This window comes from Euleptes europaea, chromosome 10 (assembly GCF_029931775.1).
Source record: "Euleptes europaea isolate rEulEur1 chromosome 10, rEulEur1.hap1, whole genome shotgun sequence".
Lineage (NCBI taxonomy): Eukaryota > Metazoa > Chordata > Lepidosauria > Squamata > Sphaerodactylidae > Euleptes > Euleptes europaea.
In genome coordinates, this window is record NC_079321.1 from 45,686,687 (window position 1) to 45,712,407 (window position 25,721).

Sequence of the window (25,721 nt, forward strand, 5' to 3'; positions counted from 1 at the left end):
TTCCTTCCCTCCAACACCATTCCTCTCCTCAGTCCATTGATCCAAGCACTTGCCTTTCCCATGTTTTATATGTGAAAGGAGCAGACCTATCTTGTCTAGTTTGGCCCAAAGAAGCCATTTTTTCTGACACAAATGTCCAAATCAACAGTTTAATTACCTCTTCGTTTGCACATTAACAACGCCTTTGTCGTCTGCCATGCTGGTAACAGATTCAGATTTATTATTAATACAGCATAAGCCAGTAAAATCACATCTGATGCTGGTAACAAGAAACTGAATTGTTACACAGAGCAGCCTGGTGCCCCAATAAACTGTGGTTTGTCCTGGAAACTACTGAGGATTATGCTCCTCCCATGGTGGGGGCTAGCACAAGAGTCCTACTACTCCCAGATTGCTTCTCCAATATTCATAAAAATGTTGTCTTATGCTTTTATGTGTTCAAGCCAAGAAAGGAAAACTTCTAATTTTTGTTCTCGTATTAGCTCTTACAATGGAAAGCATGTAAAGATGAAAAGCATTTTATACACTTTAGCCTCCAAGAGCCTATACTCTCATTTTATACCTTTCTTCTTCCTGCAAGTTATCCCCCACTATTTTCTTCCCTCCAAGAAATCCTGCTCTACTAGAGTCAAAAAGGAATTCTATTTATTTTTCCAAATTAGACTTCTATATAAAGGTAAAGGTCCCCTGTGCAAGCACCGGGTCATTCCTGACCCATGGGGTGACATCACATCCCGACGTTTACTAGGCAGACTTTGTTTACGGAGTGGTTTGCCAGCGCCTTCCCCAGTCATCTTCCCTTTACCCCCAGCAAGCTGGGTACTCATTTTATCGACCTCGGAAGGATGGAAGGCTGTGTCAACCTTGAGCCGGCTACCTGAAACTGACGTCCGTTGGGATCGAACTCAGGTCGTGAGCAGAGCTTTTGACTGCAGTACTGTAGCTTACCACTCTGCGCCAAGGTTTTTTTTGAGTGGTAGCAATTTACAATGAAAGAATTAATGAGGACCTCTCTATCCAGAATTGTACTCGTTCAATCATTTCAAAACTTACAAGTTGCAAATTGAAATCATGTAAAATCATAAACACACTGCCTAAACAGAGGCAGCCTTTTTCTTTTCCTACTGTGCTTTCTTCAGACCAAATGAAGAAGACTTGACTGAGAGTTTTGTGTTTCACACTTAGAGATAAAGTACAGCAGATTAGACAAAAATACAACAGATTTCACACCAGAATCTAAATAAAGTTTGGATGTGAAATGACTTTGATGATGGGCCTATTCACACAGCATGTGGCAATGTAGCTAAAATGCATCCTAGAACCACAAAAAATGTAGGTGCCACACACTCATTCCTTCTATTGACCATGATAACTCCGTCTGGTGTGAATGTGTGGATTTCTAGGTGCAAGTTAAGAGTTTTGGTTTAAGTCACTAAACTGTAGAGATTGGATTTAAAGTTGTTTGAATTATAAATCAGTGCACACTGCAATACTGAGGAAATCGCTCGAGGTGTTAAATTAGAAAATTAGTAAGACAAATAGTTTTTGGACATACACATACTGGGTTGGATACTTCCATTTACATTAGAGATCTCGCACAAGCAGAAACGCAAGAAAAAGACTAGAGTAGCTGCTTGTACTAAGTCAAACTTGTTGTATCCCCACTTGCATTTCAGCTTGCAATAATATATTACATAGGGAGGAATGTGCCAGGTGTTGCACTAGATCTCGCACAAGCGGAACATCATCTAAGTCAATGGGGGTTACCGCACTTGTATTCCCAGCGATGTATTAAGAGTTTGAAAACGTTATAAAAAATACTGTTCGCACTTTCTATGTATTCCCACCGATATATTAAGAGTTTGAAAATGTTGTAAAAAATACTGTTCGAACTTTGTTTGGCCCCTTTAGCTGTGAAGACGTCTTCCAACCATTTATAAGCCGTGGTATCCAAAAACCCTTTTAAAGCAATGTTTTTTATAACATTTTCAAACACTTAATACATCGCTGGGAATACAAAGTGCGGTAACCCCCAATCTTATGTCTCTGCTTGCACATCACTGGAGCTAAGCCAACAGGTCTACCATAATTGTCGCAGTTCTGAAAATCCAGGGCCAAAATATAAACAAGCAAGAAGTGAACAAGTACTTACAGGTGGTCCTCTGGGTCCAATTGGGCCTTTTTCTCCTTGTGGTCCTTGTTCCCCCTGTTTTCATGATTACAGGAAACAGAACGTGCTTCAAAATTCATTTGGCACAAAATGAAAAACATTATAGATTTTTTTTAAAAGTCGGGAAACTAGAGGTAGAAATGATCTTACAGGTTTACCCGAATTCCCCATCAAGCCAGGTATCCCAGGAGCGCCTGTGTTACCCTGTTAGAAAGAAATGAGGTTAGCCAAAGCCAAGTGCTATCATGCCATTCTAAGAGAGTTACATGAAAACAAACAAAAAATGAAAAAAGGCATACATCAAATGATACATTACTCTCTCTCTCCTCTCTTTTCATTAACCCATTTTCTATCAAATATTTTACTTCTCACCATGTTTTAAGAACTCTCATCAAACTGTGAACCATTTTCTCCTCCTTCTAGCTATCTCATGACTTCATCTGAATTGCTATAGCTATCCACAGTCAAACAACTGTGTTTGCTCACCGCAATCCTAGCAATGAAATACCACCCATCTTTTTCTCTACCATATCCATATCTACCATTAGAAAATTATTAACACATACAGAATTCCTGGGTTTCCTTTCCATTCCAGTCTTATTGTAAAATCCAAAACTAGATAACACTTTCAAAATTGCTACTATCCCTATTAGCTTTTCTTTCTTCTTGGATAATCAGCACCCTCATATGGCATATTTCCCTGTATGTATTCTTACGTAAGAAAATCAAATCAAATCATGTATTTGAAACCTCTAAATGTGCCACCTTCATTTTTGTCACCGTTTTATTAGTTTGTTCTTTTACTCAACATAAATTACAAGTTTGTGAAATACTCTTCATCCTATTCTTTGCTACTACTGCTTTATAAATTTTGCTCCCGAACCAATACTTAGTACCTCCCAAAGTTTCTATATTGTATCTGTTTATAAGAACAGAAGAGGAGCCCTGCTGGATCAGACCAGAGGTTCAACTATCCAGCATCCTGTCTCACAGTGGCCAACCAGTCACTCTAGAGGGCCAAAACAGGGCACAGAGGCACAGGCCTTCCCCTGAAGTTGCCTCCTAGCACTGGGTTTCAGAGATTTACTGCCTTTGAATGTGGAGGTTTCCTTTACTTACCATGGCTAGTAGCCACTGATGGACCTATCCTCTACAAACCTGTCTAATGCCCTTTTAAAGTAGTCTGTGCCTATGGCCATTACTACATCTTCCGGAAGCAAATTTCCCATTTTAATCAGTCGTTGAGTTCAAGAAGTATTTTCTTTGGTCTTTCCTGAATCAACTGCTCATCAATTTCATTTTTGGAGAGGGAGAAAAAGTTCTCTCTGTCCACTGTCTCTATCCCTTGCATAATTTAATAAACCTCTATCATGTCCACCCTTAGTCATCTTTTCTAAACTGAAAAAGTCCCAGACTCTTCAGCCTTTCCACACATGAAAAGTGGTCCAACCCCTTAATCAGCTCGGTTGCCCCCTTCTGTAATTTTTCCAGCTCTGTGCTGTCCTTTTTGAGATAACAGCAAACAGAACTGTAGTCAGTATTCCACATAAGGCCACACCATAGATTTATCAGGGGCCATTTTATTCGGTTCTAAATCCAATATCAAAAGGAAGTATACTGAGGCCAAAAAATGCTTATGAGGAATTAATTACTGAGATTAAAGCAAACAGAGGGTCTCTCTCTCTCTAATGTATATAATGTGTATAGTGTTGTGAAAATACAATTGGGTACTCTCATGTATACTGTCCTTGAAGAAAGGATGGAATGCCAAATAATCTGTAAAATACTGGGTATTTTCCAAATTGCCTAAAATACTTCACCTTTGGGCCAGCAACACCTTTTGCTCCTGGAGAGCCAGGTAAACCCTAAAAAAACACATTGTTTGAAATGTTTATAATGCAGTAGATATTTGCAAATATTACTTGCTAAAAATATTATTACAGTTGATTTTATACTACTTCAATATTTAATATTTTTAAAGGATCATTAGCCATCCCTACCCCCACCACCAATACCCCCCAGCCAGCACAATAATAAAAAGTGTATCCAGAATCAATAAATTACCCAGCACTAAATCCTAGCAAAATTGCATGATGCTGCCTATAATCTCCTTATTTCAAGAGCCATTTCCCAAAATTCCATCAACACATCCCCATATCTACCATTACAATAGAATATATGACCAATAATCATCTGGCTTCAGTTTGATTTTAGATTTTAAAGGTAGAAGGTACTTACTGGCAGTCCCTGAATTCCTACATCACCTGGAGGGCCTGGTTTTCCTGGTTCACCCTGAAAGAAAATGCTTTTGGTGTTAGTCAGATGTTAATAATTACTTATGCGAAATGATTGATTCTGCTTCTAGAGAGCAACATTTTATGTGTCAGTGTGTACATGCATGGGTGGGTGTAAATAAACATATAAATTGCTTAACATAATATTGGAACAGTTATTGCAAATTCAAGCACTCTTCCACATCTAGGCAGCTGTTTAGTAAAGGAAATGCTAGCTCTGGGTCAGGGAGCTCACTGAAAAGAAAGTAAGGGGTTGAAAGAGTGAAGAAACACCCAAAGAGAACCAGTACTAACTTGCATAGCCAGCACAGGATGGGTGAGGATTGTTTGATGGGGGTGGAAAACTATATAGTCTGTGGTAAGAAAGGGAAGATGACCCCACCTCTGAAAAACCCTAGGGTGGCCTTGTGCAAATAACCCTAGTCATAGTCACAACATCAAGACTATAAAAATTAGCGAGAACATAACATGTAAGATGCATGTTACTGGATATCATCAAATAGCCCATCTAAACCATCATTTTGTCCAACATCATGCAACCAGATTCTCTGTTAATCTCACAAGCAGTGAGAACCTTTCCCATGTTGTATGCTCCCAGAACTGGTATTCTGAGGCCAGGTCTATCCTAGCAGCAGAATTAGGTGGCATATGGGCAGGCAGAGGTGCTCAGGTGGTAGAATGGAATGTACCACATCAGACTGTAGTTTAGAGATTACATTTGTGTGAAGTTCCCTCACGTTAATAATTTCCTGCATGGGGTAAACTAGTTCAACGTGTGAAGAAAGGCCAGTTGAGGTCTTTCTTCCTGATGTGCTGCTACTTTACTTGCCTTAATAATGTGACTACCCTCCTGCTATCTGAAATGGTGCAGTCTATTTTTCCATCTCAGAATTCTGCGTTGTTCTGCTGTGTGTATGGGTGGACTTAGTCACATTGCATTCATTTCAGTTCTCCCAGTACATCAAACCCAACATCATAAGGGCAAAAATGACAAAGCAACCCCACAGCAAAAATCAATGTATATTGATTTTAACTGGGCTTTCTTTACCCTTAAGGTGGTAGTTAGAATGACATCATTAAGAGGATGCGAGACTCCAATCACTGAAGGTACATCACTAGAGTCTACAGAGTTCAATATCTATTTCCTCCTATTTAGGATATGCTGTCATAGATTAGCAAATTGAAATCTGATCTAACCCATGCTCAATTTAGAAATATAATAATTACTCTAAATCCAAACAAAATCATTAGATGCCTTCTGGTCTAATATTTACTTTGGTACCTTATTTTCTGGTTTCCTTTTTTCAGGGAACAGGAAATGGGAGGAGCACTGAAGACTAGGATTGCCAGCTCTGGGTTGGGAAATAACTGGAAATTTCGGGGGTGGAGCCTGAGGAGGGTAGGGTTTGGGGAGGGGAGGGACTTCAATGCCATAGAGTCGAATTGCCAAAGTGGCCATTTTCTCCAGGTGAACTGATCTCTATCAGCTGGAGATCAGTTGTAATAGCGGGAGATCTCCAGCCACAACCTGGAGGTTGGCAACCCTATTGAAGAGAGATAGTTGCAATACCACATAACCTACAACAATAGCAATGACAGGGACATCATTCAACCAAGATCGGTAGCCCATCTTCTCATCAAACAGTATCGTCAGATTGGGCATTTTGGTGCTTAGCATTTCTACTTTCTGCCAAGAATTGCATCCTAACTGGCTTGGGAAGAGCTTCCTTGTTTTATATAAGAATAGATCTTACTTGCCTGAGCTCTTCTGTTATCTGAGCCATGAGCATGCTAGGCAGGTAGGAGAAAGGCTTCACTGGTATCTCTTGAAAGCAAGGCAGGTTTGTGGGGGGTGGGGAGACATGGCGTTTTTTAAAAAGCCAGTTATAATTTAAACATTTCATGTTAACTTGAAATACCTTCGTTGCAGGCATGCCAGGGATCCCTTCACGGCCATCAACTCCTGGTAAGCCCTTGAGGAAGAAACAGCATCTTATGTAACACACTGGTATTACGTTAATCACACTATCATCAATGCCTTTTTCCTAGTTTTGAAAGAGAACTAAATATGATAGCAATGCAAATTACAAATGCTGCTGTTGCAGCTACTAGGAAAAATAATAGTAAATAGTAATAATTGAACTATACATACACCTTCTCCTTTAGGCCCAGGGAGGCCAGTAATTCCTCTAATACCATGTGGTCCCTAAAAGAAAAAAAAAGATGTTAAATTGTGTCAGATGTATTAATAGATGCATATCAAGTCAAGTCAAGTTTATTAATACGGTCTATTTGACCAGCCAGACGTTAGTTTATCATATTGTCCAACTTGATAAAACTGTAAAAACTGTTACAAAATACAAAAATTAATAAAAAAATCTGGTATTAATAAGATACACAAAATTAGCGCATGACATAAAAGTGGCTTGCCAATTTAAGATTACTAAAAATATAAAAATAGATGCATATCTAAAAGAAATAAATGCCACCTCTTAAATCCAATAAGTGCAATAAACTAAATTTTCCCACTTGATTTCAGTGGTTTTAACAACCTTCAGAATACATAGTAGATTGGATGTAAATGGTAATCCTATGTATATTGGCTTGAAAGCAAGTCCCATTGAAAATAGTGGGACTTACTGTGTTCCCCATAGTGTAGTGGTAAGGGTGTTAGACCATGATCTGGTCTAGGATGCTCAGGTACAAATCCCCACTCAGCAAAGAAGTTTGGGGCAGTAATTACCTCTTAGCTTAATGTAACGTCGTTGTGAGGGCAATATGTTAGAGAGGAGAATGATACACACCACCCTGAGCTCCTTGAAGGAAGGGTAGGATAAAAGTATGCTACAGTAAATGAAATGACTTCTAAGTAAATATGCATAAGATCAGGTTTGTAGTCTGTGATATTAATGCTATATTGTTACTTACTCTGTCCCCTTTCGGACCCATTTCTCCCAATGCACCCCTCTGCCCTTGATCACCCTGCAAACAAATATACACATTTATCAGTGTGGTATTACAATCAGCAAACTCCAAATCCACTTCCTTCTGTTAACTAAAGAAAAGTTATATTGGTGGTTGCTAAAGGCCAGGTAAACACCCATTTGTCCAGAGAGTGACTACAATATCAGATTATGACATAAACTGCAAAATAATGGGATAGGATGGCCATTCTGTAGATTAACTGGGAACAGGGAAGTTTCATCCTAAAATCCATAAAGGTCCCCAGGGAAGAATTCATTCCTGAGCTGTCCACCAACAGCTCTGGGGTTTTGACTTTTTATTGTAACCTTGGTAAAGATGACCCCAGTTAAATAAGGCTCATAATGCAAATTGCAACTGAAACTGAAACTAAAAGCCAGACCTCTGTCTAAATGTAGATAAAGGTCAGGCCACCCTGTTGCTCCTGATGGATTTATCCACTGCCTTTGACACAGTGGATCATGCTATCTTGTTGAGGTGCATCAGAAGTTGTGCTTTGGACTGGTTCAAATCATTCCTCATGGACCGGGCCCAAAGAATTGCTATTGCAGACCAGTTATCCATCCTGCGCCCTATCTTGGCCAGGAAGTGAAGGCAGAATACAAATCGAAACAATAAACAAACAAATAAATCATCAGTGTGGGACCCATCCTATCCCCCATGCTCTTCAAATTTTATGTAAAGTCCTTAGGTCAACTCAATCACAGTTTTGGGGTTAGATGTCATCAATATGCAGATGATACACAGCTATATATATCTTAAAGGCCATTATGCTTCCCACTTTCAATGGTGTTCACCTGACCCTTGCCAACTCAGTTAAGAGCTTTGGGGTTATACTGGACCCAACATTATTGCTGGTGAAGCAAGTTAATGCAGTTGCAAAAAAAGGCTTTATTTTAACTTAGCCTAGCTCTAAAAATGGCCCCTTACCTTGATACAGCTGACCTGGCCACCTGGATCCATGCCACAGTGACATCGAGACTAGACTACTATAATGCACTGTATAACTGGTCTCCCCTCAAAATCAGGTTGGAAACCCAGTTGGTGCATAATGTCGCAGGCTGGCTATTATCAGGCACCAGATGCTTGTGGCTTTCCACAAACTATGCAATACTGAAATATTCAAGAGGGTTTTTCCATGAAGGCAATAGGATAGCACTGTTACAAATTGCTTCACAAAGTCACTTGGATAAATTATTGGGGACTGTGGTCTGTACTACTACGTATAGTTTGCTGTGGGTTGGCTCGCAATGTATAATTTTGCATCATTTAATGTTTCATGTTAACACTTATGCTTTGCTTCAGTTCTACTTTTTAGACTTCTGGTTGGATCTGCAATCCAAATCCTATTTTATTTTATACTGAATGTCCCATCTTGTTGATTGTATTGGCTCACTCTGTGTAATCCCCCTAGAATCCCAGTGAGAAAGGCAAACTATAAATAATGTCAATAAGTAAATAAAAAGTCATAAACGTGCTATGTTCAATTGTAACACAGGCGCTTTGAGGACAATTTTATCTAAAAAATGAAGAGTAATCAGAACCATTCCAGATTTCTTTACCATATGTGGGGGGAGGACTTAGAGCCAGATTTAAGGTGTTTACAGTTTCTAGTGAGACTGAAAGGATATTACTACCACCTTCTTGGGGAATAGAGGTATTTCAGCGATCTATAGTGTGTGAAAGCCCTTTTCAAAAGCAAAGATTAGCTTACCATATATGAATACAAACTTTGCTAAGGATAATGGGAGGCAGGGATTAAGAACAGTGAGGGCCCTGGGTCCTTGCATTGCAGACATTCATTCAACCTAGATCTTGAAACGTTAGTTCAAGTTTTACTTGGCCCAGTGTCTCAGAACCTTTGGCAGTATTTCAGGGTGTAGCTGAAATGTAACTAAAAAGAAGGAAAATAGTATTGATTCTGGATGATGGGGGAAGTCATGGCTATTAGGGACCAACAGCACATAATGGTGGGAAATAAGAAACAATATCCTTATGAGGGAGATTAGATTCTATCTGTATACAGAAGGATGTTTCTGCACGTAGATTAGTCCTGTTGGGAGTGTTAAAGACTGCAGGTATCCACATGCAAGTGAGGTGTTTCCGAAGCCACCTAACAAGTGTTCTCTTGCTGCTGGCTCAATGTGCTAGCACAAATCATGTTTAAGTGTGGAAATGCACTCTTTTGCCGTTCCGCCCCCCGAGGATCTCCATTACACTGACTACACCTGAGCCAGTGAGGAAGTCTCTTCCTTCAACTTTCCCTGAACTGTGACATGAGACACGCATTCACAATCAACACATTCCAAGTTTTTATCAGGAACTATGAATGCTACAGCAGTATTTCCTACACTTTCCTACACTTTTCTCCTGAATAAAAACTGGAGGAAATAGTTACACTTTAGTGTGTAGCGATAAGAACAACCTGTCCTTGGAAGGGTACGCTATCCTGTGATGTTGCATCACCCACTGATGTAAGAATGCCTCCTGACTGGAAGGGGGTAAGGCTGGAGTCATGACATGTATTACTCAGAGATCAATCCACAACCATCCTCTGCTACCATGAAGGAAATGGAGTTTTTTTTAAGAATGATCCTTAGTCTGATTAAAGACTAAACAAAGTGGGTTTATTCAGAAATCAGAAATTTGGTAAACGACTGAGAGACAGGCTTATTTCTAACTAGAATCCATAACTAACAGGGTAACACGTGGCCTGTTACTCCTCTCTTTCACTGTAACTAGAAGGAAGAGGAGGAGTGCATTATGGGAACAAACAAGGACACAGGAAGAGAAGGGAGAAGGATCACAACCTTTCTATCTATCCAACTCTCACACTTGCTGCCCCCTGCTGATCTTCCTTTCTTCAGTCAATCTTTGTGCACTAGACATTGTATTTCCAACAATTCACAGTGGGTAGCCGTGTTAGTCTGTTTGCAGTAGTCAAAAAGGGCAAGAGTCCAGTAGCACCTTAAAGACTAACAAAAATATTTTCTGGTAGGGTATGAGCTTTCGTGAGCCACAGCTCACTTCTTCAGAAGAAGAAGCTCACGAAAGCTCATACCCTACCAGAAAATATTTTTGTTAGTCTTTAAGGTGCTACTGGACTCTTGCCCTTTTTGACTATTTCCAACAATGACATGGAGAGATGCAACAGGCAGCCTCTGCTGAAGCTGAGAAATTGCTGGACTTCCACATCAAGAATAACTGAGCAATTCAAGCACCCCTGAGGCACCTGTGAATCCTACCTGGAAGTTAACAGCAGACTAAGAAAGCTTGATGACACACAAGTATACTTACAGGAGCCCCAGGAAGACCTCGAGGACCAGGCTCTCCATCAAGACCCCGAGCACCCTACACAATTATAGATATAGATACATAAAGATGATTAAGGCATGAAATCTAAAAAAAAAATTCTGAACACTTATTTCCTATTGAGGACAATGAGCGAAGCAGACAAAAGTGTTACACATGAGAACATTTGGTTTATATCCTACAGTTGAAAAGATCCCACATCATGATACCTATGTATCTAATAGCCACATGTGTGGCTAAATCTGTGCAGCAGAGCCACACTGACACTAAACAGATGCTCCTGCAATTTGGGGCTGCTCACATGAAGCACTTACCTTGATTCTGAACAACTGGTGGCAGCGGATGCAGGCAGCCACTCCAGGCATGGCCATGGAGGACATTCGGAGCCACCGCTGGGCTCCATGGTGAGCGGTGGGGCCTGGAGCCACACCAGGCTCAGTGATGGGGGGAGAGGGAATTCCCCCCCCCGCAAGTCTCGCTGCTCCCCCCACACACACACTTGTGGTAAGGTAACAAAGACTTAGATCCATTGGAGCATTTCCATGGCTGGAACAATTTCAAACTATTTTCTTGCATCCCTCTAATGTTGCAGCCCCCGATGCTGCCCAAAATAGTATTTCTGGGGCCAGAAGCAGCATTTGGGGGGACATTTTGAGCTACAGTGATCAGGTACGCAACAAAATAGTGAAGTCAGCCAAATGTGAGCATACTTAACTCCAGTGACTGGAGTCATGAATGGGCAAGACAGATCTTTTTACAAACCTGAAAAACACCTCAGGTTTGTAGAAAAATCTGAAATCTGAAAAAAACAAATTGTGGGTGTTTAAAAAAAACTCCCAAATGATTAAACCCTGTAGCTTTGACAAACAGAAGCTGTCAGTGGCCATTCCTAGGCAACCACAGCATTTTACGTTTGGTTTCTGTGAGTAAAAGGCAAGGGATGGGATACAGATAAAAGGTAGGTTGGTGAATGGCTGGGATGGAGAGAATGAGGCAGGAAAAGGGAAGACAATGTGGGTGGTTGCCAGGAGAAGAGAAAGAATGTGGGAAGGGGGATACAGGGGAAAGTGAGGTGCCCCCCCCCAAGAGTCTTTGAGGGTTCCCTGCCATGTAAGGGACCTGGCCAAGTGGCTGGCACCGTCCAACTGGGCCATAGTTTTCCTAGGTAGAGGCTGCTGGGGGCGGGGAGAAGAGGGAAAGCTGAAGACAGAGGGGCAGATAAATGTGGGTTGACTGTTGGGTGGGAAGGAGAGAAGGAAGCAGGAAAAGATGAGAGGCTATTGGGGCTTTCAGGAAAGGGAAAGAGGAAGTCATAGGTAAGGAGGAAATGAGATGCCTCCTGCAAGGAGATGGCTTGACTGTACTGGGCTGTGCCGTCCCAGATCATGGCGCAACTACCCCCCCTTAGGATTGAACTCCCAAGTATTGGGTTGCCATATGACACCTGGTATTACTTATGAATTATGCCATTCAACCTTCATTGTTTTATTGATTTGTGTAGGGAAGGGACTGATAAATTCTTCTAAAGAGATTCCTTCGTCACAAGCCATTGCTGTCTTTTACTCATTTCCTATTCCCTGCACGGAACACATGAATGTGCTATTCTACTAAATTATTGCAAATTGAACTTTTGTGAAACTACCATGCAGGGCACAGGGAAAAAAACAGCAGTGATATAACAAAAAATTTGAAATAATCAAGAAGCAGTATCTCAGAGAAGATTTATACGCATTTAATTTGATGGGGTAAGTTGAGTAAATGGTAAGGATAATGATAACAGCGAGTGCAATGAGTCAAGAAAATAAGTCTGCTGACTTCAATAATAGAGTTTCATTCTTGATCAATAAAAGATTCAGAGAGCTCAAGAGGAGTCATTTGATGAACAGCTTTGAAAATCAGAAGAGTAATTTCGATTTATTTCAAGCAATACATAAGACTAGCAAACACAGTATAAAATATGGGTTATACATCTTCAGTGCAATCCTAAACAGAGTTACTCCAGTTAATCTCCTAACATGAAAAAGTAGCTTTCTCCTGGTGTTAATATATGCTTTGGCATTGAAACAGTTGAAACACAGGAAAGCCACAAGGAATAAAATACAGAATTGGTTGTCTCTTATCCTCTGGAGAGTATGGGTCATGCAAAAAGTATAGTTGTAGCAAACTGCCCAGAATACAGGACAATGTCAGTTATACTCCTAAACCAGAGTTCCCCAGTGTGGTGTTCATGAGCACCATATCATCCACCAACACCTTTCCTGGTACCCACAAAGTGTTTTTAGGAAAAGGGCTGGGCCAAGTGGGATTTCTACCCAGCAGGGCTTCTGATTGGCTGTGCAGATACCCCAAAAAATTGCTTTAGCAGCAGCTGCCACTACATCACAAGCATCTTAACTGTTTGGCTGAAGGTAAGTTGTGTGTAGGCAAGAAAATATTTTAAACAAAACGTTTATTTTAAAAGGCATCCTGTTAAGCAGAGCTTCTGCCTGAAATGACGAACAGTTACTATTAGAGTAAAGCATTTCCTGACATTTTGTGGTTGGCGCTGCTTCTTCTGGCAGCCCTTTTGTGGTTGGCACTGCCTCCTGCAGCAGCCATTTTGTGGCCAGCGCCTACCACCCTGTGTCAGAATTCCAAAGGTTCCCACAGCCTCAAAAACACTGGGGACCTCTGACCTAAACAGCAGCAGTTAGAAAAACACAATAAATCTTCAAATAAACCATAGAATGACAGAATACTAACAGAAAAAAGGCTGTTCTGTAGCCAGTTTTAAAACTGACAAATTACTACATAGGGATCCAACACCGGTTTGTGACAATACCATTAAGGATACCTGAGGTTTTACGAAAGGTTTTTGTTAATGGGTCATTTGCTGCAATTAGAGTTCCTGTTTCACACATAAGGAATCCAGAATATTTACTTATTGCATGTAATGCACTGTGAAAACAACCTCAAGATAATGATAATGGCATCATTTATATGAAATTCAATGCAATACAACTTAAGCATATTGAAGTCTCACAGCCTTCCTCAGGAGAGTTAGCTGTTCAGATCTTTCCCAATTAAATAAATTAGAGTGCTTAATTATAAACAAAGTAAAATACAATAAATAACTGTGTCTGGATAATGTCCATGATGACAGTCAAAACTGAAGTCCAAGGAAGTAAAAAGCTCCCAGATAATTAGGGGTCTTTTCTTCCCATTCAGTCAACTTTGACCTCTAATCAGATTGCGTTAGAAAATGTGGTGACTTAAAGTGTCACAACAGACTAATATCTGTGATGTGAGAGGAGAAATTAAGGGCAAATTGTATGTGACACTGCTTGCCCGAGTTTCCAGAGTTTTGTTCTCTATAAAACTCATGTGTTTCAGGCCCTATTCTGACCTGGGACACAGCAGAAGTAGATGAGGTGGGGGGATTTAAGCCTTCCCCAACACTCCAGTTTCCTAATCTGAAATGACTTTGAGGAGGCACAATTTGCCCCACTGGGGCAAACATACAGTACATGCATCAGTACAAGTATGTTTGTGTCAACAGGCCATTATAGATTAAAAAACTGGGGTGGGGAGGGAGGTCACTTAAACCCCTATTCCCCTCACAATGCAGTCAGAGCTATACATCTTCTTAACTAGAAATATGAATATATAACTAACAAAAGTGCTATAGCAGAAGACAAATAAAGAAAAGTGTGTAAATAATGAAACAAAACAAAATGGATTATATTACATCCATTATTTCATTAATGTAATTTTGTGACATAACTTTCTTCATAATCAGGCTTGACAAAACGTTTATGAGCGACAATGTTTCCATTGCTCTTACTTACTTTATCACCTTTGGGTCCCAAAATGCCAGTTATACCCCTTAACCCTTGAGATCCCTGAAAATATAAAATATATTATGACCAAGTAGTCAGTGTACCTGATTCATCATATATACACATGTTAGTTTTCAGACCATCTCTTCTTTAGTTTTTTTCCTTTGAATGTAATATCGAAAGGTCATAGCTACTAAAGGTTATATTCTCTAGAACTGCACTAAGATGAAATCCAGAATACAGACTAACAATACAGGTGTGGTTCTTAATTCAGGATAAGCAATATGTTACAAAATAGTTTCAACAAGCAGGGAAGTCACAAGGAGAGGGAGAGGAGTAATCCCCCCCACTGACTCCTGCATTCTCCCCATTAGTAATCCCCTTCCCCTTGCCAATCTGTCTAATCATCTCCTCCACCACCTTGGCCACCCACGCAGTATTCCAAGGCCAATTTCCTATGCTTCCCCCCCACATGCCCACTTTCTCATCTTTTGGAAGATCAAGGGTCCAGATCTCAAAATGGTCTCTCTTAGAAAAGCTAGATTATGCTCACTTTAGCAAACAAACAGAATGAACAAAAACTCCCTCTGAAAGGAATGGGACTGCCATGAGTTTGCCATGTTGATTTCAAAGGTCATGTTAATCATGACCAGTTTTATCTGGATTGAGGTCTACAGCTGATTGCTTATAATACAAGTTAAATTAAATGTGGACACCCATATACGTACACGGAATATGGTGTGGTGGACCCCATCTTTATCCTACCACTACCCTGAGCAAAGTTTGAAGCCTTCCTTCAGCCTAATGAGCCTTCTTACAGCCTAATGAGCCTTCCTTCAGCCTAATGAGCCTTCCACCAACTTTAGCTGGTGGAAGAGCCATTTAAGTTGGAGGAAGGCTCTTTGGACTGTAAGAAGGCTCCATGGAGAAACACAACTCGCCCAAGAATGTTGGGTGGCCTAGATTAGAGTGCCCAAACCTCCCCACCATGCTCCAAAGAGGAGAGAAGATGCCCCACCATCACATTGCTGGGTAGGGAAGATTTCTCCCATCCTCCTCATCCTCTTTGCCCCCCTCTGTGGTCTAGGGAGGTAGGAAGATAGAGCCCACTCTCCTCCCCTTCTACCCCTCAGTGAGAAGCCACTGCTCACCTTCCTTACCCCCTGGCAACTGGGCGAGTCCCAGCAGCAGAATGCTGTAGCCCCAACCCTCCTCACTCCCCACACCACAATGTGGCATGGCAGGAAGCTGTTGCCTGTCTCCTTCCCTCCCCCCCCCCGGGGCAGGTGAAGTGAGGCAGAGGGATTAAGGAAGAGGGTTGGGTTGGGCCCACCCCAACTACCTGATTGCCTTGACCACCTGATGGAGGAAGGAGGGAGCAGGCTCCCTATCAGCCACCCACTGGGGCCAGGAGTGCCTCCTAGGGCAGACTCCAATGCCAGAGGCAAGTGGCCAGGAAGGAAACAGAAGGCAGGGGGTGGTAGGGCTGGCTGCCGTCAACTTCTAGCACATTGGACAATTGCTTAAGGCACCTAGTGAACAGGCCAGCCCTGTGGAGGATGATAGATCCACCCCACTAAACAGAAAACAATTAAAACGTTAATTAAAAGGAAATACTTTACTGGAGGGCCTTGAGTTCCAACTTCACCTAAGCCTCCTTGTTCACCTTCTTCTCCCTAAAGAAGCATAAAACACAGCATCATCAGTTCAAAAATATTTTAAGACTGTAAGAGTTAACATTTTATTATTCATTGGTCTATAAGAGCCCCGTGGCGCAGAGTGTTAAGCTGCAGTACTGCAGTCAAAAGCTCTGCTCACGACCTGAGTTCGATCCCGACGGAAGTCGGTTTCAGGTAGCCGGCTCAAGGTTGACTCAGCCTTCCATCCTTCCGAGGTCGGTAAAATGAAGACCCAGCTTGCTGGGGGTAAAGGGAAGATGATTGGGGAAGGCACTGGCAAACCACCCCGCGAACAAAAGTCTGCCTTGGAAACGTCGGGATGTGACGTCACCCCATGGGTCAGGAATGACCCGGTGCTTGCACAGGGGACCTTTACCTTTACCTTTTTATATATAGCAGTGGTTCCCAACCTTTTTTTGACCAGGGACCACTAGGACTTTTTTGTTCGGTGCAGGGACCTCAAGGTTCAAAATAAAAATTCCGAGAATTTGAAAATAAACTTTAATCGTAACTGTTAGTTAAACATTAAACTTAGAATAATATTTGAATATATATTTTTATAATAGAGAACTTTTAATTGAAAATATTAATTTATTATGTGTTTATAACTTTGTTTCGCGGACCTTAATTTAGTTCTTGTGGACCCCTGGGGGTCCACGGACCCCTGGTTGGGAACCAGTGATATATAGCAACCTGTTTGTAAATGTATATCTGCAGCACATTGGTTATACATGCAGTGCATATTAGTTTCTCTTACACAGAAGAAACACCCATGCAGGACCAATGTTACATGAAGTTGGAGCAATGTGTTGAGTATTGCTTCCTTTCAAACAAAGCTGATCAGAAGTAGAGCAGAAAGTGGGCTGTGGTTTATAGAGATATTAACTGGGTGAGGGTTATAGCGATTGTGGAAGATACTATTCCATGTTTAAGAAATGCATGATGAAATTAACCATTTCTCTATGAACTGCTGTCTTTCCACATAATTTTAACTTATCAATATCTCATTCCTTCTTACCTTATGGCCTTGTTTTCCTGGTTCACCAGCCTCTCCTTTTGCACCTTTGTGACCCTAAAATCAAGACCAAAAACCAGCACGTATTTCTTTCAAATTTGAAGAGTTCAGCAGTTTTACAGCCAATCATGTGATTTTGTTCCATAATATGAGATCTGGCCTCCTTTGCCTACTGTCCACTAGAAGATTTGAACACACAGTTCATATTTTAGTGCATGCACCAGGCAAAGGAGGAATGCTGTGAATGTTATAACTTCAAGGTTACTGCAAAAACTCATCTGTATGCAGTTTTTATTTATAATCCCACTTCCATAATTCTTTTTTTTTAGAACCGGGCAAGAGTAAGAAACACCACAAGTCTAATTTCAAAGGCTTAGGGCATCACTCTCCCTGTTTTTCTACAACTTCCTAATGCACATTTAATTTGGGGAAATGCTTCAAGCTCTTAATCTGCTTATAAGCAAATAAAATGAGATACAGCCTGAAACGGCTGATATAGGTCAAACAACAAAGCCACATCACAGAGAGCCGTCCTTTGACCTTTGTGCCACTGTGTAATTCAAGGTAGCACAGACAGGAAGAAAAAGAACACTTAAGTGAAGGACATACTTTTGGGCTTTGCAAGCCACGGACACAGCAGAGACCTCCCATCCAAGGTGCTTCAAGCTCAAATAGAGGAGATGCTGGGAGATCCATGATCAATCATCCTGCAGTTTTGCAAACTGAACCAGCGTGGTGAGAGCCAGCGTGGTGTAGTGGTTAAGAGCGGTGGTTCAGAGCGGTGGAGTCTGATCTGGAGAACCGGGTTTGATTCCCCATTCCTCCGTATGAGGGGCGGAGGCTAATCTGGTGAACTGGATTTGTTTCCCCACTCCTACACATGAAGCCAGCTGGGTGACCTTGGGCTAGTCACACTCTCTCAGTCCCACCTACCTCAAAGGGTGTCTGTTGTGGGGAGGGGAAGGGAAGGTGATTCTCCCTTAAGTGGCAGAGAAAGTCAGCATATAAAAACCAACTCTTCTTCTTCTGAACTTGCCCATCACAGCATTTTACAGGAAAAAAGTACCAGTACTTTTACTTTAAAAGAAAAATAACAGTACTTTTACTTTAAAAGACAAATTGTGAAGATGCCCTCCCCACAGAATCCCCAATGCTAGCCTGGGCCCTTGAGACTGTAATTTGTCTTTAAAAGGCTGACAGAGATCTGGTATTCCTGTCAGATCTAGCATGAAATACTGCAGTAATTTTAATAATAGGCCACTTCTAGCAACCACCACAACACAATTAGTATTTATCATCAATTACAACATATTTAATCACACCAGATTCTCTTACCTTCATGCCTGTTAGCCCAGCATACCCTGGTCGGCCAGGGGGACAAGCATTGGGACACTGAAAAGGAAGCCACAAGTTAAGTTAATAAGGATAAGCTTTAAAGGCATGGTCTTTTATCCCAAAGAAAGACAAATAGCTTACCAGTGGATCTCCATCATGAAGCCCAACAGTTCCCTGAAGTAAACAGATTATAACAAGAATTAAAAAGGTGACAGAAAAAGGAATTAAAAAAAAAACCTGAACCAATGTATTTCCTTATAGTGACAACTGTCTTTTCTCAAAGAACTCCAAAAGGCTGGTGAAGTAGGACTTCTCTTTGCAAAAGCCATGCTGATTTTCTCTCAACAGGCTTTGTTTCTCTGCCTAATTATTCTGTCTTTGATTGCAGTTTCTACAATTTTGTCTGGGACAGACATTAGGCTAACTGATCTGTTATTTCCCGATTCCTCTCTGGAACCATTTTTTAAAAAATTGGTGTAACATTTGCTACTCTACAGTCTTCCGATACAGTGGTTTATTCTAGTGATGTTACATACGGTATACTGGTTAGTAGAAGGAAATCTTATATAGCAATAGCTAAGAACTGAGCCAGAGGCAGCAAGATGCATTGGACAAACTATTAACAGTCTGATTCTTTTCCCCATCTTCAGCAGAAGGGATAGATGGCTTCATAGGGATGGTAAATAAGGAGGGGTCCAACTGCTTACAGTAGGGTCCTACAAGGATCAGTATTGGGGCCACTGCTATTTAATTTGTTCATGAATGATCTAGAACTGGGGTGAGCAGAATAGTGGCCAGATTTGCCGATGACACAAAATTATTCAGGATGGTGAAAACCAAGGCTGACTGTGCAAAGCTGCACAAATTGGGTGAGTGGGCAGCAATGTGGCAGATGAAGTAAAAGTGTAAAGTGATGCACATTGGAACAAAAAATCCCAACTTCAAGTATATGCTAGTGAGGTCTGAACCTGTTGAGACCAAGAGAGAAAGAGACCGTGGGGTCAGAGTGGATAGCTCAGTGAAAATGTCAATCCAGTGTGCAAAAGCAGAGAAAAAGGCAAACTCTATGCTGAGGATTATTAGGAAATGAGTGAAAATAAAACAGCCAATATTACAATGACCTAAGGTGAGGACTCATTTGGAATACTATTTGCAGTACTGGTCACGGTATCTCAAAAAGGACGTGATTAAGAGATTGGAGCACCTTTACTATTAAGAAAGAGTCTGGGACTTTTCAGTTTAGAAAAGAGATGACTGGGGGGGGCATGATAGAGGTTTACAAAATTATGCATGGGTTGGAGAGAGTGGACAGAGGGTACTTTTTCTCCCTCTTCCAAAATACTCAAACCCAAGGGTACCCATTGAAATTGATAGGCAGTAGATTCAGATAGAATTCGCTGTGAGAGGATGTAGTGTTGGCCACAAGCATAGATGGCTTTAAAAGGGGATTAGACAGATTCAAGGAGGACAGGTCTATCAGTGGCTACTAGCCATGGTGACTAAAGGGGAGTTGCTAACTTACCCTAGGGCCGGGAGGTCCTGGTAGTCCTGCAGGACCTCTCTTTCCAGGATCACCCTAAAAAAATGTCATTAGTATACATGAATGAGCTATAAAACAGATAAATATATTTAAGCTTGTTATAAATAGGCATGAAGCAACCAATAATATAACTCCAGAGCTCGAAGTCTGAGAAAATGCACACTGCAGAATATGCAAAAAATAACTTTCATGACAGGAGGAAGATGTTGTAGTATCTTATTTCTTTCATGAAGGGTATATAGCCCTGTAATATGGAACTTTATTATTAAAATAATAGAATCATAGAGTTGGAAGGGACCACCAGGGTCATCTAGTCCAACCCCATGCACAATGCAGGAATTTCACACTAACCTTAGTCTTAGCATTCATGGTCACAGCCATTATAGGACAAATAATTCAATCACTTAACAATGATCAGAGTTAGGTATAGGACATCAGAAGACCCACTGAGCTACATTTCATTTACTTTTCAAAGGCAGTTTGTTACAGTGGTTAGTTTTGGACTAGACCTGGGTTCAAATCCCCAGTCTGCCATGTAGCTCACTGGGTGACCATGGGCCAGTACTATCTTTTAGACTAACCTTCCTCAGGAACTGGGTGGGTCTAGACGAAGGAGGATAAAAAGGGCCCAGCTGGAGGAGGTAGGGGTAGGGTAGCCAACCTCCTGGTGGTGGCTGGAGATCTCCCGCTATTACAATTGATCTCCAGGTGACAGATATCACTTCATCTGGAGAAAATGGCTGCTTTGGAAGGTAGACTCTATGGTATTATGCCTCCCTGAAGTCCCTCCCCTCACCAAACCCACCCTTCTCAAGCTCCATCCCCAAAATCTCCAGGTATTTTCCAACTCGGAGCTGGCAACCCTAATGGGGGGGGGGAGGTAGCTGGCTGGGACTAGCAAGGAACAGAGGAGAGTAGCCAGACACACCACAACTCTCTACAGTTGGTAGGGACACAAGACTCCCCTGGCCCAGGCATATGGCATTCCTGGTCTAGAGGCCACAACTACTACTGGCCCAGGCCTGGGCAGCCTAACTACTGCAGGTGTTTACCCTGCCAAAAGACAAGGTGGCCAGAGCTAGGAGTTACCAAGATTGAGAGAAGGACCACAATAGGTCCTGTGGAAAGCTGACAACATCGGGACAACTTTGAATATGAGAATAATTTCAAATAAACGTCATCAAACATAAAATCTGAGGTGGCACATTACCTACATGAGGACTTCCCAAACTTATTTTTCACACTTGGATCCCAACATCTTCCATTTTTTAGATACAGCCCTGCTATAACATACTACAACATATGAAAGAAAATATCACCACCAAACATGTTGTGTGCTCAGAAAAGGATAATTTTGCCCACTTATTATGGACAACTTCATACAAATCTATACAGTATGATAAGTATCTGTTTTTGTGGTGTCATATAATCAGGTCCTCTATTTCATCCTGTGGGATAAAGCCTTTCAAAAAGAAGAATTGGTATTAATCGTAGCTGCCTGTTGTGGAAGTCCACAGAGAAAGCAGTTTGACACAGCGTGGCTGGGACTGGGGGTCACCTCCTTGCCATGTTTGACCGCATCCTTGTAATGACAGTAACCCAGCCCATAGAATTTAGGGTTGCTTAGGATCAATGGATGTTGAAATACATCCATTGTAAACATGTATAAATGGCACAGAAACTATAGATTAGTGAAATACTCACAGGTGGTCCAACTCTGCCCACTTCTCCAGGAAGTCCAGCTATACCAGGAGGACCCTGCATTGGAAAATGTATTACACTAGCTGATGAAATTGCATCTAAAAAGCCAAGTCCAGGAGAAAAATAACTTTCTGAGCAGAAAAGCTGCCCAACAACCACTTGAACAAAGGGTTACATCAAAAAAATGGTATGTATGGTAGGCCCATGACATGAAGATTAAACTCATTAGGTCATTTAATTGTAATACTTTGAACTGTTATTAAATTAACTGTTGATAGCTGATGAAATACAACTTACAGGAGATCCAAGAATTCCTTTCCCCTGCAAAAAAATAATATTAAAAGTTAGGATATTTTTATATTTGTACTTTCAGATGTCATTACATGCCAACATTAGGAACATTTAGAATGAGATAACACAAGCTTTATTTTAAGAGGTCTCAGAATTTGGAACAGGTAAATAGTGTTAGTGGATTATTTTTGTAGCACATGTTGTATTTATGAGGTAATCACCCTTCAAAGGATATTCTATTAGCAAAATTGAGATTTTTAGTACATCATCAATCTAGCTGTAGAGTACAACTTTAAAGTACACCTGCATCCCTACTGCTGGGATGACTGACGTAAATGAGTATGTACACATTATTCAAAGCAAGATGTAGCGAGATGGTAGTTCATAGCCAAAATACAAAGCCTTATTTAGACGACCACTGAATGTATGAGAGAGGGTGACAGGATTAATCCTGACAAGTCGCACATAAGGGGGCTTTGCAAAGGTCAGATGACCACATGGTCTGACATGATGAAAGTAAGTGTGATCCTTACCCCACTCCCTTCATGCATTCTGTGGTTATATCAATAGGAATATAGAGTCAAGGATTTGGGGAAGAGGGTTTTATCATACATTCATATAGTCAGTTGCCAGGGAAACATATTATTTGTTTATGAGCTGTGTAGTCTTAAACTGATGTCACCCTGATTTGGAAGTTGTCATTGACCACCATACACTGGAAGATCATACCAGAAATAGCATATGTGGGCAAGACTATGTGTTTTCCAGGTATGCCATCAAACAAAGGCGGGGTCATCTTTTCTTTGCATGCAAGTTACAGTTATGTCCAACAATATATTCTTTTAAAAATTTTCATTCTTTTCAATGACCACAGCAGCAAGAGTGCTGCTGGCTACAAAATGGAAGACAGAAGAATGTCCAGATGTAGAGGAATGGAAGAGTAAACTAGCAGAATATGCAGTGATGGTGAGGCTGACAAACCAAGTGAATAAAAGACCAAATGAAGAATTTCAAAACAACTGGAAGTTTATTACTCATGTTTGTTAAAATGTTGTATAAACAAAATTGAATTTGGGTTATATAGGCTTATGTAAAGGAAGAAAACATTAGATATTAAATTAAAATAAGTTAATGTTAATGTTAAAATATTAACTTTATAGAGAATAAGCTAGCAAGTAGAAAACAAAGAGAACTATATATGTAGAGGGTAGAGATATGACATAATATATTCTCTAAGTAGGAAAGAATAATATGTATGAGGTAGTTTTATCAAATTTTGTATTTCCACCCAGAACTTTTCTGTATTATTTTCTATTTTTCTGTATTTTTCTATTTTTATATATGAAAAAAGTTATGTCCAGTAATATTCGGGGGGGGGGTCTTATATTCAGGTTCCTCTTCCTTTCGAGTGAATATTATCTGTTTGTTTATGTGTTGGATTTATATCCTACTCTATCCCGGCCAAAGCCAGGGTCAGAGTGGCTTCTGTCATAAAAGACTATAATTACATAAAATGTCCTAGTTCTACTAATACATAATGTTTAATGTTATATTATACTGTTATATTATAACATTAAAACCCATAATTCAGAAACTAGTTTTAAAATCCAAAGACACCCATTCCATTGACATAAAAGGTCAGCAGCCAGCCTAGAAGAGAGGTATTCAGAAACCCCTATGACAACTCAGAAAATTAAGCAAATGGGGTGGGGGGAGGCCAGCCATGATGGAAAACTGTTGCTGCCCTCAACTGTAGGGCTGGCAGAATATCTCCATCTTTAAGAGCTTTAAGAGTTACGCAAGGAGCTTCTGTAATGAGGGGCTTGGAAACTCCCACAATATGCCTGCCCTTTGGATCCCTGCTAGAAAGTCTTCTACTGTGTCAGCAGCATAAGAAATCACTTGCTACAGTTAAATACTTGAAACTTTCTTTTGAAGGCCATTTCTGAAAGTTGAGTTACAAAAGCTAAGTAGAATGAGAGAAACTATATCTGCTCTGCACTGATTTCAAGATAACAGCCCTACTTTTTTGTCCTGTCCTTTTATTTTAGAGTGACTGCAAACTCCTTCAGGAATCCTGGAAGAGTGTTGGTCCCCTGCCTTTTCACTGTTCTAGCAAAAAAGCAATTCATAGTATTGATCTGGAAATAAACATAATATAAAATCCATTACTTACAGCAAGTCCACGGCCTCCAGGCAATCCAGGTTCACCCTGCAAATACATTTTATATTATTCTTAAGAGAAGGAAAAACCAACTATGCAATGAACAGAAGAAAAATGATGGAGGATATTATTAAGCATTAGATTCTTTAATCTGACTCAATATCTAATAAAATCATCTTGGAAACTTGTAAAATAACTCTATGGTTCAAAATTTGAAAGAAAATCTGATAATAGGAATTAATATTACCTTTTGTCCTCTTGGACCAACTGGGCCTAATGATCCATCAGGTCCCGTCAATCCCTTGTGAAATGAGATATTTAGTTTTAGTGCAATAATAATCACAATATTTTTGTTCCTGAGAAGGTACCAAACAATATCATTGGTTGAATGTCACATTTTATACTTAGAACAGGATATATAAAAAGTGCCAGAAAGCTAAGAAAAATACTTAGATCCAAACTTGCAATTGTTCAGATCTGATTTGTATTTGGTACTTTAATTACTAATTCACTGCCCCACTGAAATCAACAGTATGTTGGATTGTGATCTCAGATGTTGCCATAAATTCTAAACAAGATCAGAGGTGGATCTACTGTGAAACTAATGAAGCTTAAGCTTCAGGGCCCCCAATCCTGGAGGGGCCCCCTAAGCAACTTTTTTTTAATGAGTGAATTTCTCTACAATATCGATGGAGTTTTTTAGTGATAGTATCATAAGCCAATGGGTTGAAGTACTTAAGATTTTAGAATATGCTCTAATGCCCATTTCACATGGCCTCAAAATGTCCCTGTAATTGGTCAAATTTCAAAATGTTCTTGGGAGCTAGCAGTGCTCGAACCCCCAGCTGTAAGGGCTCAATGAGCTCACCAGAATCTATTCATAGCCTACATTTTGGCAGCTGGATCCTCAGATCCTTTGTTGGTACATGGCTTAATAATTCTATAGCTCAGCCCTTAGGCTAGAGCCAATCAGCACCATAAAAAGACATCTGAATTCTCAATTCAGGCTGCATTCGTCTTGTTTGTGCATTTTAACACCAAAAGATCAGATTTTCACCTCTTTATCCTAACGTGCCCCGTCTGATGACCCCTCCTTATTATTATTATTTATTAGTTAAATGTGTAGCCCACCGGGCTCAGGGTGGGTGTCATGATCCTAGGCCTCAAGTCTAGCCTACAGGCCCTAGGGAGGCCTATATTAAAATAGTTACCAGGCCTACATCTCCCAGGTACTCTCTGGGCCTTGTGATTGGTGGAAGAGGATTTGGAGGGAAGGCTAGGGCGAATCAGGGGTAAGGGAGTGGTGCCTGGGGAGAAGGAATAAAATGCCTTGCCTGAAAAGGGAGGGGGTTCACTCCTAGGGAGCAGGCCTGGGGAGAGGCTGCTGCAGACGGAGGGATCCCTCATCCAGGAAGGGGTG

At 40.8% G+C, this 25,721-nt stretch overlaps 1 protein-coding gene across 1 annotated transcript in view; it reads right to left on the reverse strand.

Moving 5' to 3' along the window:
- LOC130483688 (collagen alpha-1(IX) chain-like) overlaps positions 1 to 25,721 on the reverse strand; it is an 82,439-nt gene that overhangs the window by 29,751 nt on the left and 26,967 nt on the right. Inside the window, exons 11-28 of the mRNA XM_056856528.1 lie at positions 24,549 to 24,602; positions 24,314 to 24,349; positions 22,144 to 22,167; positions 21,850 to 21,903; positions 20,128 to 20,181; positions 18,747 to 18,779; positions 18,606 to 18,662; positions 17,274 to 17,327; positions 16,199 to 16,252; positions 14,586 to 14,639; positions 10,744 to 10,797; positions 7,393 to 7,446; positions 6,617 to 6,670; positions 6,384 to 6,437; positions 4,409 to 4,462; positions 3,991 to 4,035; positions 2,321 to 2,374; positions 2,153 to 2,206 (exon numbers count right to left, since the gene is read on the reverse strand). Of these exons, the coding sequence (XP_056712506.1) occupies positions 2,153 to 2,206; positions 2,321 to 2,374; positions 3,991 to 4,035; positions 4,409 to 4,462; positions 6,384 to 6,437; positions 6,617 to 6,670; positions 7,393 to 7,446; positions 10,744 to 10,797; positions 14,586 to 14,639; positions 16,199 to 16,252; positions 17,274 to 17,327; positions 18,606 to 18,662; positions 18,747 to 18,779; positions 20,128 to 20,181; positions 21,850 to 21,903; positions 22,144 to 22,167; positions 24,314 to 24,349; positions 24,549 to 24,602 (897 nt within the window). The remainder of the gene's footprint in view (positions 1 to 2,152; positions 2,207 to 2,320; positions 2,375 to 3,990; positions 4,036 to 4,408; positions 4,463 to 6,383; positions 6,438 to 6,616; positions 6,671 to 7,392; positions 7,447 to 10,743; positions 10,798 to 14,585; positions 14,640 to 16,198; positions 16,253 to 17,273; positions 17,328 to 18,605; positions 18,663 to 18,746; positions 18,780 to 20,127; positions 20,182 to 21,849; positions 21,904 to 22,143; positions 22,168 to 24,313; positions 24,350 to 24,548; positions 24,603 to 25,721) is intronic.